General features: G+C 50.6%; 1 protein-coding gene across 2 annotated transcripts in view; it reads left to right on the plus strand.

Moving 5' to 3' along the window:
• Nucleotides 1-14,044, plus strand: part of LOC106545817 (interleukin-11 receptor subunit alpha-like) — a 59,087-nt gene that overhangs the window by 30,841 nt on the left and 14,202 nt on the right. For both annotated transcript variants that reach the window (XM_087715175.1, XM_087715177.1), the window contains exons 2-3: nucleotides 4,896-4,995; nucleotides 5,171-5,231. In XM_087715175.1, the coding sequence (XP_087571301.1) occupies nucleotides 4,896-4,995; nucleotides 5,171-5,231 (161 nt within the window). The remainder of the gene's footprint in view (nucleotides 1-4,895; nucleotides 4,996-5,170; nucleotides 5,232-14,044) is intronic.

Genomic DNA, 14,044 nt, shown 5'->3' on the forward strand with positions numbered 1-14,044 from the left:
TTGTTTCAATCTCAATTTCTTGTACTTTACAAATCAGTTCTGTTGAGGCCAATATTTTTTTGCTTCTGCGCATGAACACCACATGTGATAGGATGAGCCAGGTGTCTGGTGGCATTTCCAACACTTAGCTGATTTGTCCTTAAACATCTTCGCCAGTCTTGCCAGTGGTCAGTGCATGAGCATACGTAATGATAACAAGGACAAGAATTCCGACAGTCCTTGACTTACGACCACAATTGAGCCCAACATTTTGGCTGCTAAGCGAAACATTTGTTAAGCGAGTTTTGCTCCATTGGCTTCTTAAGTCAATCACTGCAGTTATGAAGTTAGCAACATGGGTTTCACAAGCTTCTTCTTCGTTCTAGATTGCTTCTCTCCTTGATAGGTCTCTTATCAATATAAAAGGGACCTTGGAGGTCTTCTAGTCCAACCCCCTGCTCAAGCAGGAAGCCCTATTCCGTTTCAGACAAATAGGTGTTCAATCTCTTCTTAAAAACTTCCAGGGATGGCACACCCACAACTTCTTGTAGTAAACTGTTCCACTGAGTAAATTAACAGAATACCAGCGTATTCTGGAAGGGATGTTGGAGGTCTTCTAGTCCAACCCCCTGCTCAACCTTAGATCTCTCTCTATACCAGGAGTCTGCTTGGCTCAGCCCAATCGTGGTTTGTTCTGTGGCTGCAAGGCGGGAGGAGAACGGATGGATTTCACCTATTTTTCCGAGGTTTCTTTTTTCTTTTTAAATATTTTTATTAAACAGGCTTTTTTAAAAGACAAAAAAAATTTTTTTTTTTTTTTGCAATTTCCTGCTGTACAACATTTCCACCTCGGTATACAAGTAAATGTACTTCTCTCCCCCCCCCCTTATTTCAGTTTCTCTTTGTGTTTACATATGATACTACTCTATACATGCCTTAATTTACAATCCTTCATTCTATTTATACAGGTTTGTTCATCTCTGCCTACCCATCGCTCATTCCTCACTTCTCCCGTCCCTTCTTCATGTAGCCTTTCCTTAAGCTTTACGCCTGCCCTCCAGCCATCTGTACCACTCGTTCCACACCTTATAATATTCCCTTTCCTCCTTTTCTTTTCTTTCCTTTGGAAATTTGTCCACTTTCATTATAACATTCCCCTCTGTTGGTGCATTATTATTCTTCCAATTTTCTGCATATGTTATTCTTGCTGCCGTGGTGATATGTATAATTAAATATTGTGGTTTTTTTGTCATATTTCCTTGTAGGTATTCCCAATAGAAGTAACTCCAGTTTCATATCTATTTGCTGTTTAGTCATTTCTCCAAGCTATTTTTCTTATTCTAATCCAATATTGTTTAGCCTTTGGGCATAACCACCACATGTGGGAATATGTTCCTTGATTTTGCCCACATTTCCAACAGTCCGGTGATAAGTTTGGGTGCATTTTAGCCAGTCTCGCTGGTGGGAGATGCCATCTATAGAACATTTTATACATATTTTCCTTGTAGGCTACTGCCGTTGTCGATTTATAATTTTCATTCCAAATTTTTCTGTGGTTTCTAAGGAGCGAAAGCAGCCGAGAGGAAGGCCGGCCTGCCCTTCTTTGCAAATTTTCCACCTTTTGCCCCCCTCCCTCCCTCCCTCCCTCCCTCCCGGCCGCCTGTGGAATCTCCGTCTAAACAAACAGGCCGATCCATTATGGGCTGGAGATCATGTTGTTTTTTCCATGTCAAACGATTCCAGAGTCCTCGGTTCAGCCAAAGAAATCTGCCTGCTTGGGAGGAGAGGCAAAACCCCCGGGCTTAAAGGGGATCCGGTCTCCCTCGTGGTGCCTGCGGGGGAGAGGCCCCTAGGCTGATCCGGGGTATGGTTTGGGGGTTCAGGGGGGAGCCGGGCTGCTGCAGACCAGAGCAGTGCTCAGCCTGGGGCTGTGACGGGGGAACAATTCAGCCTCGGTCCCAGTCCAGAGCCAGCAAGTGGCAGAAACATTTCCATCCTCTTCCAAAGTCTTCGGTTCGCCTCTTGCTGAACGCTGAAGCTTTAATGTGTTTACTGCAGCGGTCCTCGCAATCCCCCATGGCGCCACCCGGATGCCTGGTTCTCTGCGCGGCGGGCACGGAATTGGCACCCGAGACGGGGCACACCTGTGGGGCTCGGCAGTTCATGCCAGGACATCCAGGACCGAGCCACCTGGAAGCTGAGTGGTGCCGCTTGGAGGAAATGGGGGGAGGGACCCTGAGCAGGTTGGGGGGGAGGGGAAAACTCAGCCGTCCTAGGGTGCGAAGGGTGGGGGGAGGGGAGCAAGGTGGGGGGCTCTGCCAGAAGCAGCATTCTGGAGGGGAGGACGGGGTCCCCTCACAGCTGTGGCTCTGATCAGGTGCTAAAGTAAAAGACGTAGGTGGGACTCAGAATAAGAGTGTTGGGAGGGACCTTGGAGGCCTTCTAGTCCAACCCCCTGCTTGAGCAGGGCATCCTATAACCGTGATGGCAGACCCAAGGGACACGTGGCGAGCCATTGCCCCAACTCAGCTGTACCATGTATGTGCACATGCCCCCCATCAGCCAGCTAATTTTCGGGTCTCTGCTGCGCATGCGCAGGGGGGGGGGTGGGGGGAGCGCAGGGGGTGGTGCCCTCCCCCATAGATCGTTTTTGGTCCCAGGAGGCTGCAGGGAGTCTGCTGAGCCAAAAATGGGGCTTGGGGGTGTCACGTGCGCATGCACGGAGGGTGTCATGCATGCATGCACGGGGGGGGGGGGCAGGGCACGGGGGGTGTTGCACATTGCAATATGGGGAGGGGGGGCATGTGACGACATAAAGGTTACCCATCACTGTCCTCTTATCATTCCAGACAAATGGCTGCCCAATCTTGGAAACTTCCAGGGATGAAGCACCCACAACTTCTGAAGGCAACCTCTGTTCCTCTGATTTAATAGCAGAATAACGGAGTTGGGAGGGACCTTGGAGGTCTTCTAGTCCAACCCACTGCTCGAGCAGGAGGCCCTATTCCATTCCGGACAAATGGCTCTCCGGTCTCTTCTTAAAGACCTCTTAAAAACTACTTCCAGGTTGCTGCTCTCCTTGATTAGTTTCCACCCATTGCTTCTTGTCTGAGGATCGGTTGGCCCCTTCTTCTTTGGGGCAGCCCCTGAGACATTGGGGGGCTGCTCTCCCGTCTCCCCTGGTCCTTCTCTTCACTAGACCAGCCGGGCCCAGTTCCTGCAGCCGTTCTTCATATATTTGCCTTTGTTGCTCTTCTCCGCCCTCTTTCCAGAGTCTCCATATTCTTTTTGGCATCATGGTGACCAAAACACAGGATTCCAAGTGGGGCCTCATCAAGGCTTTATAAAACGGTATTGATTTTATTCTTCCCTGCACTATATTTCCTTCGGCATGGATGCTGTGAGATCATCCAAACGGTCCCCCCTGTCCAGCCTGGGGAATTTCCTGCAGCCTGCATTTCTGGCTCTGGGGTCTCCATCAGCACACATTACAAGGGGAGGGGGCTTCCAGAGGAAATTCCGCCCTGCTGCAAAAATGCCTGGGGGGGTCTTGGAAGGGGCTGCCTGATATCTGCCACAGGGGTGTGGGGGAGGGAGGAGGGAGGTTGTGCATCAGATTTCAGGAGCCAAGGTGGGGGTGGGGGGGAAGGGCAGAAAAGGAAGAGGGGAGCTGTGAGTGGGGGTCTGTTTTGTTTTATCTTCTGTGTGCTACTTTGATCATCAAAGGAAGGGGGTGGGGGAATGCAGCCGATCTCCAGCTAGGCCAGGATGGGGATGGGGCAATGGGGGCAGACCTGGATCTCTGCCAGTGGCATCTCCCCAGCCCCTCACAATTTGCTGTGTCTCCCCCCCCCCCCCCGGTCCCCACCCAGCTTTGTGTGCCTAAGTGCAAATGCCACCTTGGGGGGGGGGGATTCCCCTCCCCCCTTATCTCTTGAAACCAAACACGCCCCAAGGTGACACCTGTCCAAGTGGGGGAGGGCCGCCTCTGTTTCCATTCCTGCCTGCCACCAATTTCCCCTGTGCCAATGTTTGCCCAGCGGGAGCAGCTGTTTGAGTCACCAGCGAGAAGCTGGCATGTTTTGGTCAGCCAGCCCCTCGTCCCTTGGACAGCCCGATCCTTCCTGGTGTTTGGTGGATTTCTTTACAGGACGGGAGGCAGGACAGAGGAAGAGAGAGGAAGGAAGGAGGGAAAGAAGGAGAGAGAGGGATAGGATGGAAGAAGAGGGAGGGAGAGAGAGAGGGAGAGAGGTAGGAAGGAGAGGAAGAGAGAGAGAGAGAGAGAGAGGTAGGAAAGAGAGGAAGAGAGAGGAGAGAGAGAGGATGGAAGAAGAGGAATAGAGGGAGAGAGGGGTAGGAAGGAGAGGAAGAGAGAGGAAAGAAGAGAGAGAGAAAGAGGATGGAAGGAGAGGAATAGATGGAGAGGTAGAAAGGAGAGGAAGAGAGAGGAAGGAAGGAAGGGGAGAGAGAGGGAGAGGAAGAGGGAGGGAGGAGAGGAAGAGAGAGAGAGGAGGGAAGAAAGAAGGAGGAAGAGAGGGAGCAAGGGAGGATGGAAGGAAGGAGAGAGAGAGAAGAAAGTGAAGGAGGAAAAGAAGAATGGAAGGAAGGAGAGGAAGAGAAGAAGGAAGGAAGATGGGGGGGTGGGAGAAAGGGAGGAAGTGGAAAGAAGATGGGATGGAGGGAGGGAGAAGAGAAAGAGGGAAAGGAAGGAGTGGAAGAGGGAGGAGAGGAAGAGAGGGAAGGAGGATGGAAGGAAGGCGAGAGAGGAAAGAAGGAAAGGAAGTGGAGAGAAGATGGAAGGAAGGAAGGTCACTGAGTTGGGAACAGGGACCTGACAGCATTCCAATCGTAGCCACCCCCCTCCTGATGTTGTTCTTTTTTCTTCCTCCCCCCTCTCCCCTCCCCCCGTCCCTTAGATGCTGAGCCTCACCGTCTGGGTGAGCAGAGGCCTGATCCTTTTGGCCATGATCCTGGCAACCGCCTCCGTCTCCACCTCAGGAGATTGGGGAGAAGAAGGTGAGCCCCCCCCCATTTAGCCAGGGTGGGAGGGTTGCCTGCAGAGGGCAGGGGGGAGGGGCAGGGGCGCCCAGCCCCCTTCCTTAAGAGGGAGGGAACGGGGGCTGCCAGGCCAAAGAGGCAGCCTTGAGATCTCTGGAGCCCCCAACCTCATGCCCTGCGCCTTTTCTTCCAGGGGTGACCTATGCCGAGCTGGGGAGCGACGTGGTCCTGACCTGCCCCGGAGCAAGTCCAAGGTAGGTACCTGAGCAGGCCCCATCCTGGTCCCATCCAGCTGCCTTAGGCAGAATCTGTCCAGCAGAGGGGCGGAAGACCCCCCCCCCCCATGGTGACCCCCGAGGCAGTTGAAGGAACCTTGCTGTCCACCCAGTTTACAATGAGTCTAATAAAACATAGAACATAGAACATAGAACAGAATAGAATAGAATAGAATAGAACAGAATAGAATGAGCTGGAAGAGACCTTCGAGGTCTTCTAGTCCAGCCCCCTGCTCAAGCAGGAGAACCTATGCCATTGTAGATAAGTGGCTGTCAAGTCTCTTCTTAAGTATCTCTCACTGCTCCAGTGATGAAGCACCCACAACCTCTGGTGGCAGGCAGTTCCACTGGTTAATTGTCCTCACTCTTAGGAAGTTTCTCCTTTATTCCAGGTCGCTTCTCTCCTTGGTTAGTTTCCATCCATTGTTTCCTGCCTTCTGGTGCTTTGGAGAATAGGTTGACACACACACACACACCCCACTCTTCTTTGTGGTAGCCCCTCCAGTGCTGGAAGACTGCTATCATGCGTCCCCCATCATCCCTGGGGCCTCCTGTCCTCCGGACTGGCTATTCCCAAATCCTGCAGCTGTTCTTCATATGTTTTGGCCTCGGGGGCTTTGATGGAATGGGGCAACACCCCTGTTACAGAATGGGACAACTCGCCACAGCCAACGCGCGCTGTGGAACAATTCAACAACTCAATTTAATTATGTAAAACCATTAGAAAATTTGTTTTAATTGTTGACATTCACATTTCATTCTGTCCCTCCTTTGTTCTCCTTTAACGACTCTCTCCCTCCATTTCCTCAATACGAGCGTCACTCTTTTCCCGTGGCAAGTTGGCCCCGCAGCGAGTTGGTTGGGGTGAGTTGGTCACAGCGAGTGACCACCTCTTCCTGCCCCTCCATTCTTAGGAGGCCAAACTTTGTTCAGGAGAAATTCTCCATAGTGAGGGGGGAGGAGTATCCAGGATGGGGTGTTGACTTTGTCCTCTCATGATTGGATGAGTCAGATAAGCTCTTTGGGTAACGCCCCCTGGCCAGCAGGACTACCCATTCTTCTGACTCATCTCCTCAAGGAAAAGTTGCACTACTCAGTAATTTACAAAGGAGTAAGGAAAATAAACTTGGATCCGGCGAATCCTGCCTCCCTTCATCGAACACAGCCTCCTCCTGCAAGGACTGGACTGCCACAAGCCCCCTGGGGCGGCACGCTGCCCTGGCCACTGAGTGAGACGGAGTCACTCAGGGAGGACAATTGCCGGGCAGGCAGGAGGAGAGGGCAATATGCTTCCTAGAAGCAGCCCTTGATGCAGAGGCTAATCAGGAGCAGAAGCGCTCCTCTGCTCCCCTCGGGTTGAGCCACGAAGCTGGCTAAAATACCCTGGAACACCTGTGCTGGCAGCCGACAAGGTGAGAGCCGGAAAGGCTTAAAAAGAGCTGCGGAAGACAGGGGAGAGAGCTGCAGCCATGGCAAGCCTGCAAAGGCAAAAGCCATTTCCATGTGCTCCAGCAAGGAGGAGCCGTTTGAATTTGGAGCCGGGGCCATCTTGAAACCACATGGTCCAAGATGGCTGCCCCCAGCAGCTCAGAGCCTCAACTCTCAGCCCTCCAGCCACAACCGGAGGCTTGTGGAGCCCTTGAAAGGTGAGAAACCATCGCAGAGGCATTAGCCAAGGGCGGGGGATGCAGCAAAGGGCCAACAAGAACAGGCTTGTTAAGGGAGTTAGAGGCAGGCGGTGGATCTCCCCCCCCCTACTTCCTAGATGAATCAAGACTGCACGGAAACCCCCCCCCCCAACCTGAGAACTCCTCACCTCCCAGAGGAGGATTCCCTTCGGCTTGGTGCTTCAGAAATCCTGCCTAAAAGCCCGTTCTCTCCCTTTCTAACTGCATAGTAACAGGAAAAGCCCCCCCCACCCTTAAGGACACTCTCCTTTAAGGAGGAGAAAGAGACTTGGCGAGAATGCCATCAGAAAAAGGCTTCCAGCAAGAGCTGCGTTTTTTGGGGGGGGGCTAAGTCTCCTTCACCCTTAAGAAAATTCTTGAGTAGGAGAAGGAGGGGGGAGGGGCGGGAAGTCCCTGAGTAGGAGGCAAAACAAAAGCTGTTTTTTGTGGCTAAGTTCTGAGGGCGGGGCGATGGCAATTGCCTTGCAAAACCATTTGGAAAGAAGGGGGGAGGGGCCCCACGTGGCCAAGCCAAGGAAGAGTATTCAGCCCCCAGGGAGAGACAGAAGAACCTCCAATCAGGTTAGAGATTACCCCCCTCCCCCAAGGCTTTCCAAGGGTGGGGGTGAATAGGCAAAGAGTAAATGCTATACAATACAATACTATGCAATACAATAGCAGAGGGGGCAGGAACCTTGTAGGTCTTCTAGCCCAACCCCTTGCCTAAGCAGAAATTCCTACACCATTTCAGACAAATGGCTATCATTACTAGTCAGCCCTGTAGCTCAATGATTAACAGCTGACTCTGTAAACCACTTAGAGAGGGCTGAAAGCCCTATGAAGCAGTATATAATTCTAACTGCTATTGCTATTACCATCCAACAGCTGCTTAAAAATCTTCCACTGTTGGGGCATTCACAACGTCCGGAGGCAGGTTGTTCCACTGATTAATTGTCTAACTGTCAGGAAATTTCTCCCCAGTTCTAAGTTGCTTCTCCCCTTATTAGATTCCACCCATTACTTCTAATTCTGCACTCAGATGCCTTGGAGGATAATCAGGTTGCCTCTTCCCTGTGGCAACCCCTGAGATATTGGAACACTGCTATCACGTCTCCACTAGTCTTTCCTTTCAGTAAACTAGACCTGCCCAATTCCTGCAACCGTTCTTCATAGGCTTTAGCCTCCAGCCTGATCCCTCTGTTGCTCTTCTCTGCACTCTCCCTAGAACCCCCACCTCCTTTCTACATCATGGTGACCAAATTGAATGCAGAATTCCAATCTGGCCTTTCCAAGGCCTTATAAGGTGGAATGAACACTTCACGGGAGCTTGATTCTATTCCTCTGTTTATGCAGCCAAAAACTGTGTTAGGTTTTCTGGCAGCTATTGCACACCGCTGGCTCATATTAAAGGGTGGTCCACCAGGACTCCAAGATCCCCTTCACAGTTAGGTTTAGGTTTATTGGTTTATTGGGATTTATATGCCGCCCTTTTCCCTGAGGGGACTCAGGGCGGCTTACAACCACAGGGGAGGGGAAGTGCAAGGTCAAAACAAACACTTTGTGAACAAAAGAAAAATAATAAAACACAGCTTTCATTCAGCAATCAAACACTCGGGCGGGTAATTGGAAGCCTATCCCCAGGCCTGCTGGGAGAGCCAGATCTTGAGGGCTGCGCGGAAGGTCTGGGTCGTGGTGAGGGTGCGGATCTCCATGGGGAGCTCGTTCCATAGGGACTCCTTCTACTACTGCGGAGCAAGGTATTCTGTACCTGTGCACTTCACCTTCGTTGCCTAAAGGTAGAACCCTACCCCTTTGAATCCCATTTCCCTAGGTAGTGCCCAATGTTCAAGGGTACCAAGATCCTTCTGTATCTTTAGCCTGTATTCTGAAGTGTTGGCTATTCCTGCCAGCTTGGGGTCACCTGCTAACCTGATGAACCCCCCCCCCCCATCAGCATTTAACAAACAGAGAGCTAACAGTCATTCTGGCTCCTTCTCATGACCGCTTGAGATAACAGCAGTTCTTAAAGAAACAGTACTACTATCATGGCATTTATTCTGCTATCCCAAATGTTAGCTTACACACCTAACACCCTCATTCAAATCACTGATGAAGATGTTGAAGAGTACTGGGCTCAACACTGAGCCTTGGGGGACTCACTGCACTCTTCCCTCCATGAAGAGGCAGTCCCATTGAGGAGTACAGGGTGTGCACCAGTTACCAAGGCACCTGGTGTGACTAGGTCTAATCCTCAGTCTTCTACTTTATCTAGTAGTAGGTTATGGTCTACCTTATCAGGACTTGCTGAAGTCCAAGTTAACTATATCAATGGCATTCCTATGGTCCACTAGGGTTGTCACCGTAATCTAAGAAGATTTGTAGATTTAGATTTATTGAACATTTATAGGCCGCCCTTTTCCCTGAAGGGACTCAGGGCGGATTACAACAATGGGGGAAGGGAGTGCAAAACAAGACATAAAAGAAACGTGAATAAAAAATTAACTATAAAACACAACATTCATTATGGCTAGTCTAGTATGATCTGTTTTTGACAAACCCATGTTGGCTTTGGGCTCTCGAGCCGGTTTTCTCACTTTCTGAAGGGGGGGAATCACATCAGCAATTCTATAGTGGTTCTCCGGTACTCCAGGAGCTCTGGCAGATATAGTTTCAGTTGTTTGGAGATCTCATCCGCCAGCTCCTTCAGATCCCTGGGGTGTAACCCGGTCCTGGGAATTGGACCTTGCCTAAGATAGACAGGCTACCATTTCTTCCCTATCTCATCTTGGGTCCCTAATCTGAATTTGGGGTGCTGTTTTTGATAGGTTGGATAGTTTATCCCTGCTGGTAAAGACAGATGCTAAGCACGAGTTAAATAGTTCGGCTCTACCCCTGCGGCCTGTCACCTTCGGGCCACTTTCTCCCAGCAAGGGACCAATTGTTTCCTTAATCTTTCTTGGTTTTATCAGGCGGGAAGATGCCCCCCTTTTTGTATTTTATTTTATTATTATTGTTGTTGTGATTCTTGTTATTATTATTATTTTACCTTTGTGGCAGGCCTTTATTGTGAGCCTTAGCTTCCCTCTCCTCATCGTTACACACACTCTAGTGGCCGCCCATTAAACTCCGTCGGTGTTTACATTCAGAATATCTCTGCGCTAATCCTAGCCATAGAATCCTAGCACCCTTATGGCCGGGGGGAAAAAAGGGTCAGATAGGCTGGTCCCCATGCCAGAACCCACCACAAACTCAGAATGGGATGCCCGACTACGAGAGATCGCAGAAGCACCTCAGATAGCCTATGAATTTAGACAACTTTCGCTGAGGGCAGAACATATAGCAGGGGTGGGATACATCAGAGCCGACTGGCTCAGCCGGACCAAGGGGACAGTTTGGAGCGGAAGCTGCAGCCAGCAATCTTCAAGGAAATGGCAGAGTGCTTCGGACACCCGGAGATCGACTTATCCGCCACGCTCTCAACGCTCAGCTCCTGAGGGTCATCTCCAGGTACCAGACATTGGGGGGGGGGGCAGAAGGGGCGGACGATCTGCGAAGCCCCTGGACCAGGGGTTGTCGGTATGCCTTCCGCCCTTACCCCTGATCCCCAGGGTCATATGGGAAACCCTTCGGGAGGGGGCAGAAGGGGTTCTCTTGGCGCCTCTCTGGCCCCGGAGGCTGTGGTTGCAGAGCTCCAGTCGCCTTCAACGGAGAGGCCATGGAGATTCCCCCTGGAGGGAATATCCCTTAACCAGGAGTCGCTGGAGCACCCAGACCGTCAATGGCTCCAGCTGACCGCTTAGCTCTTGGAACGGAGCATCCTGGGGAAAGACCCTCCCCCCCCCCCCCAGGGTGATGCAGACTATCCAGACTGCCCGCACACCTTCCACAGAGCGTATATATGGCTCCATGTGGCAGGCCTCTGCCTCATGGTGTAATTCCCTGGGGCACAATCCTAGCCAGGCCTCAGTGCCTCAGATTCTGGACCTCTTCCAGGCAGGCCGGGACAGAGGGTTAGCTTCTAACACAATTAGGAGACAGGTCCCAGACTTCTCGCCAGTTGTCCTGCGTGGCAGGAACCAGAGCTTGACTCACCTTCCTGTGGTCAGACAATTCCTCAAGGGGGCTTCCAACCCCAAACCGCACGCAGCGTTCAAGTACCATTCCCGGGACTTACACAGGGTAGGGGACGCTCCAATAGGTGCTCCATCTGAGCCTTTACGAACAGCTTCCCTTAAGTTACTGATTCTCACGGTGGCCTTTCTGGTGGCCATCCCCCCCGCCAGGCAGATATATGAACTGCAAGCTCTCCACCGGGGAGGGTCTCTGCTTCCCCCACTAAGACAGAGTGGGGTTACGCCCTTCATCCCAAGGTGGGCTTCTGCTTCCATCAAACCCAGGAACTGATTTGCCCAACTTCTGTCCAGACCGGGGGGAAAGAAGGGGCTCACTCTGGGCATAAGGAGGGCCCTGAGGATTATCTCAGGAGAACCAGGCCAGTCAGGAAATCCGAAGCTCTGTTTGTTTCCTTCCAAATAGGGGCCTGGGTAACAGGGTGACTTCCACCACAATAGGTAGGTGGTTGCAAACCTGCGTTGCCACTGCATACCAATCACAGGGCTTACAGACACCAATCATATCACAGCTCACTCCACGCGGAGCGCAGCCACATCCAGGGCCTGGGCCACGCAGACAGCCCTGGCCGGAATCTGCAGGGCAGCCACGTGGGCTTCCCCCTCTCCCTTTGCTAGGAACCATAAACTGGACTCTTTTACCCCGCAGGGCAAAAGCCTCTTGGACGCAGGGCCTCTTGGACGCAGGGCGTTGCAGGTGGTTCACAGGGCGGAGCCCACACCTCAACTGGCACAAGCGGGGGACATGGGGCCTCTGGGGTCTCCCTCCCTAGGGACGTGCAGGCTTTGGTACGTCCCATCCTGGATACTCCTCCCCCCTCACTATGGAGAAAGGGCGTTGGTACTTACCTGATACGCCTCTTCTCATAGTGGGGGGAGGAGTATCCAGTCCCTCCCTGACTATGTTTGTACGACTAAGTTTTATGTTCACAGTTTTATGAAGTTATATAAATATTGATGTTGAAGACGATAAAAGCTAAGAACTGAATTAAGAGTCTGGAGTGAATGGTGCAACGAGTCGGATGGAGCTCTTCGTCAAAAGAATGGGTAGTCCTGCTGGCCAGGGGGCGTTACCCAAAGAGCTTATCTGACTCATCCAATCATGAGAGGACAAAGTCAACACCCCATCCTGGATACTCCTCCCCCCACTATGAGAAGAGGCGTATCAGGTAAGTACCAACGCCCTTTCTCTCTGACCTTGGCTGTTTTTTCCGGCAGACATTTCATCACCAAACTAGGGATCAACTTCAGTGCCAGGGAGGGTGGAGTTCCTTTTTAATTGCAGCCGCTTGCCCTGCCAGTTTTTTTTAAAAAATATTTTTTTATTTTTATTACACAGACAGTACATACAGACGACAATAAAAAGAGAACAAAAAAAAACAAAGATAGAAAACAAACACACACACACACACACACACACAAAAGCATCATCACATACAGCCTGTCGTTTGGTTACAGGTGTTTTAACATCCATATTCACGAATAACATTTACCATCACAGATTTTTCATCTAGTATAACTAAATGCCTCACTTTCATTGTACAGTATATGTCCAATTATGATTAGCAATCAATAGCAATAGTTAGACTTATATACCGCTTCATAGGGCTCTCAGCCCTCTCTAAGCGGTTTACAGAGTCAGCATATTTTCCCCCAACAACAATCCGGGTCCTCATTTCACCCACCTCGGAAGGACGGAAGGCTGAGTCAACCCTGAGCCGGTGAGATTTGAACAGCCGAACTGCAGATAACAGTCAGCTGAAGTGGCCTGCAGTGCTGCATTTAACCACTGCGCCACCTTGGCTCCTTAGTATTATTATTTTTTTCCCCAATAAATCATAGTTCCCTTACATTCTTGATTATCTATTTGATAATAGTTTATAATCCCATGTGAAAGAAAAGATTTTTTTTTAACCAACCATTTACATTTATATATCACTATTTTCTATTATACATAATTCCACCAATCAACTATCAGGTAATACTTATGCTCATTGTTATCCTTGTACCTCATAACCGTCAAACGGAAATCTTATTCCTTCATTTTTCAACAAAATATTCTAAGTGGTCGCTACATATATATATACCAATTTTTAAATTATTCCCTTATTAAAATTATTTATCAACAACAAGATGTCATTGCAATATGTTCTTAAGGTTGTACATTATATCACGAATCCTCCAGTTTTGATGGCAGTTGCGGTTTCTTCCTCGTTGAGTCCTCGATGATTGTTTTCCGCCTGACCCTTTGTCTGGTGCCGATGCCTGCTTCTCCGTCTGCCAGCAGGGACAAGCGCTGGTGTTTTGGTTCCCTTCCTGGATTGTTTTAATTGCCACCTTTGAAGGGGGGGGGGTGTAAATGTGGACATGCTGACAAACCGGTTTTGGTCCAGGTGCCTCTTTGATTGAGGGGTTTAGAGGGAGCTTTCTTCTTTTCCTTTCAACTTGCCTTAGCGAGGCAGCCTTGATGTGGCTTGTCAGCGTTTCTGTGTCTTGCGGGCGAGCGTTTCCTCCAGTGGCTCCTTGGGGTTCTGGCTTGTTTAGTCTGAGGTGAGCATGCAGGGTCGTTAGCCGCATCGTTTCTCAGCTGCTTCGTTCAGCTGTTTTTCCATCCAGCTGGGCAGCTTAGCGGAGGTTTGAGTTGGGAGCCTGGTGGGCAGAGAAGCCGTTGCAGGTGTTCCTGCAGAAAAATAGTTGTTCCCTGATGGAGGTCCGCCTACATTGCGAATTTATCTCATTTGGCGGCTTTCTGAAGCATCCGATGCCCACATGTGGCACCCACTGGGTCCCTGGCTTGGTTTTAACCAGTTTTTTTTCAACCTAGTCTTTACCCAACTAGGTAACTTCATCAGTGCTAGAAGGGAGGGAGGGAGGAGGAGGAAGAGAGAAGGAGAAGGAAGAGGAGGAGGAAGAAGAGAAAGAAGAGGAGGAGGAAGAAAGGAGGAGGAGGAAAAGGAAGAGAAAGGAAAAGGAGGAGGAAGAGGAGGTGGTGGTG

This window comes from Thamnophis sirtalis, unplaced genomic scaffold (assembly GCF_051295495.1).
Source record: "Thamnophis sirtalis isolate CommonGarterSnake01/CBP01778 unplaced genomic scaffold, rThaSir2_p1.2 scaffold_5, whole genome shotgun sequence".
NCBI lineage: Eukaryota > Metazoa > Chordata > Lepidosauria > Squamata > Natricidae > Thamnophis > Thamnophis sirtalis.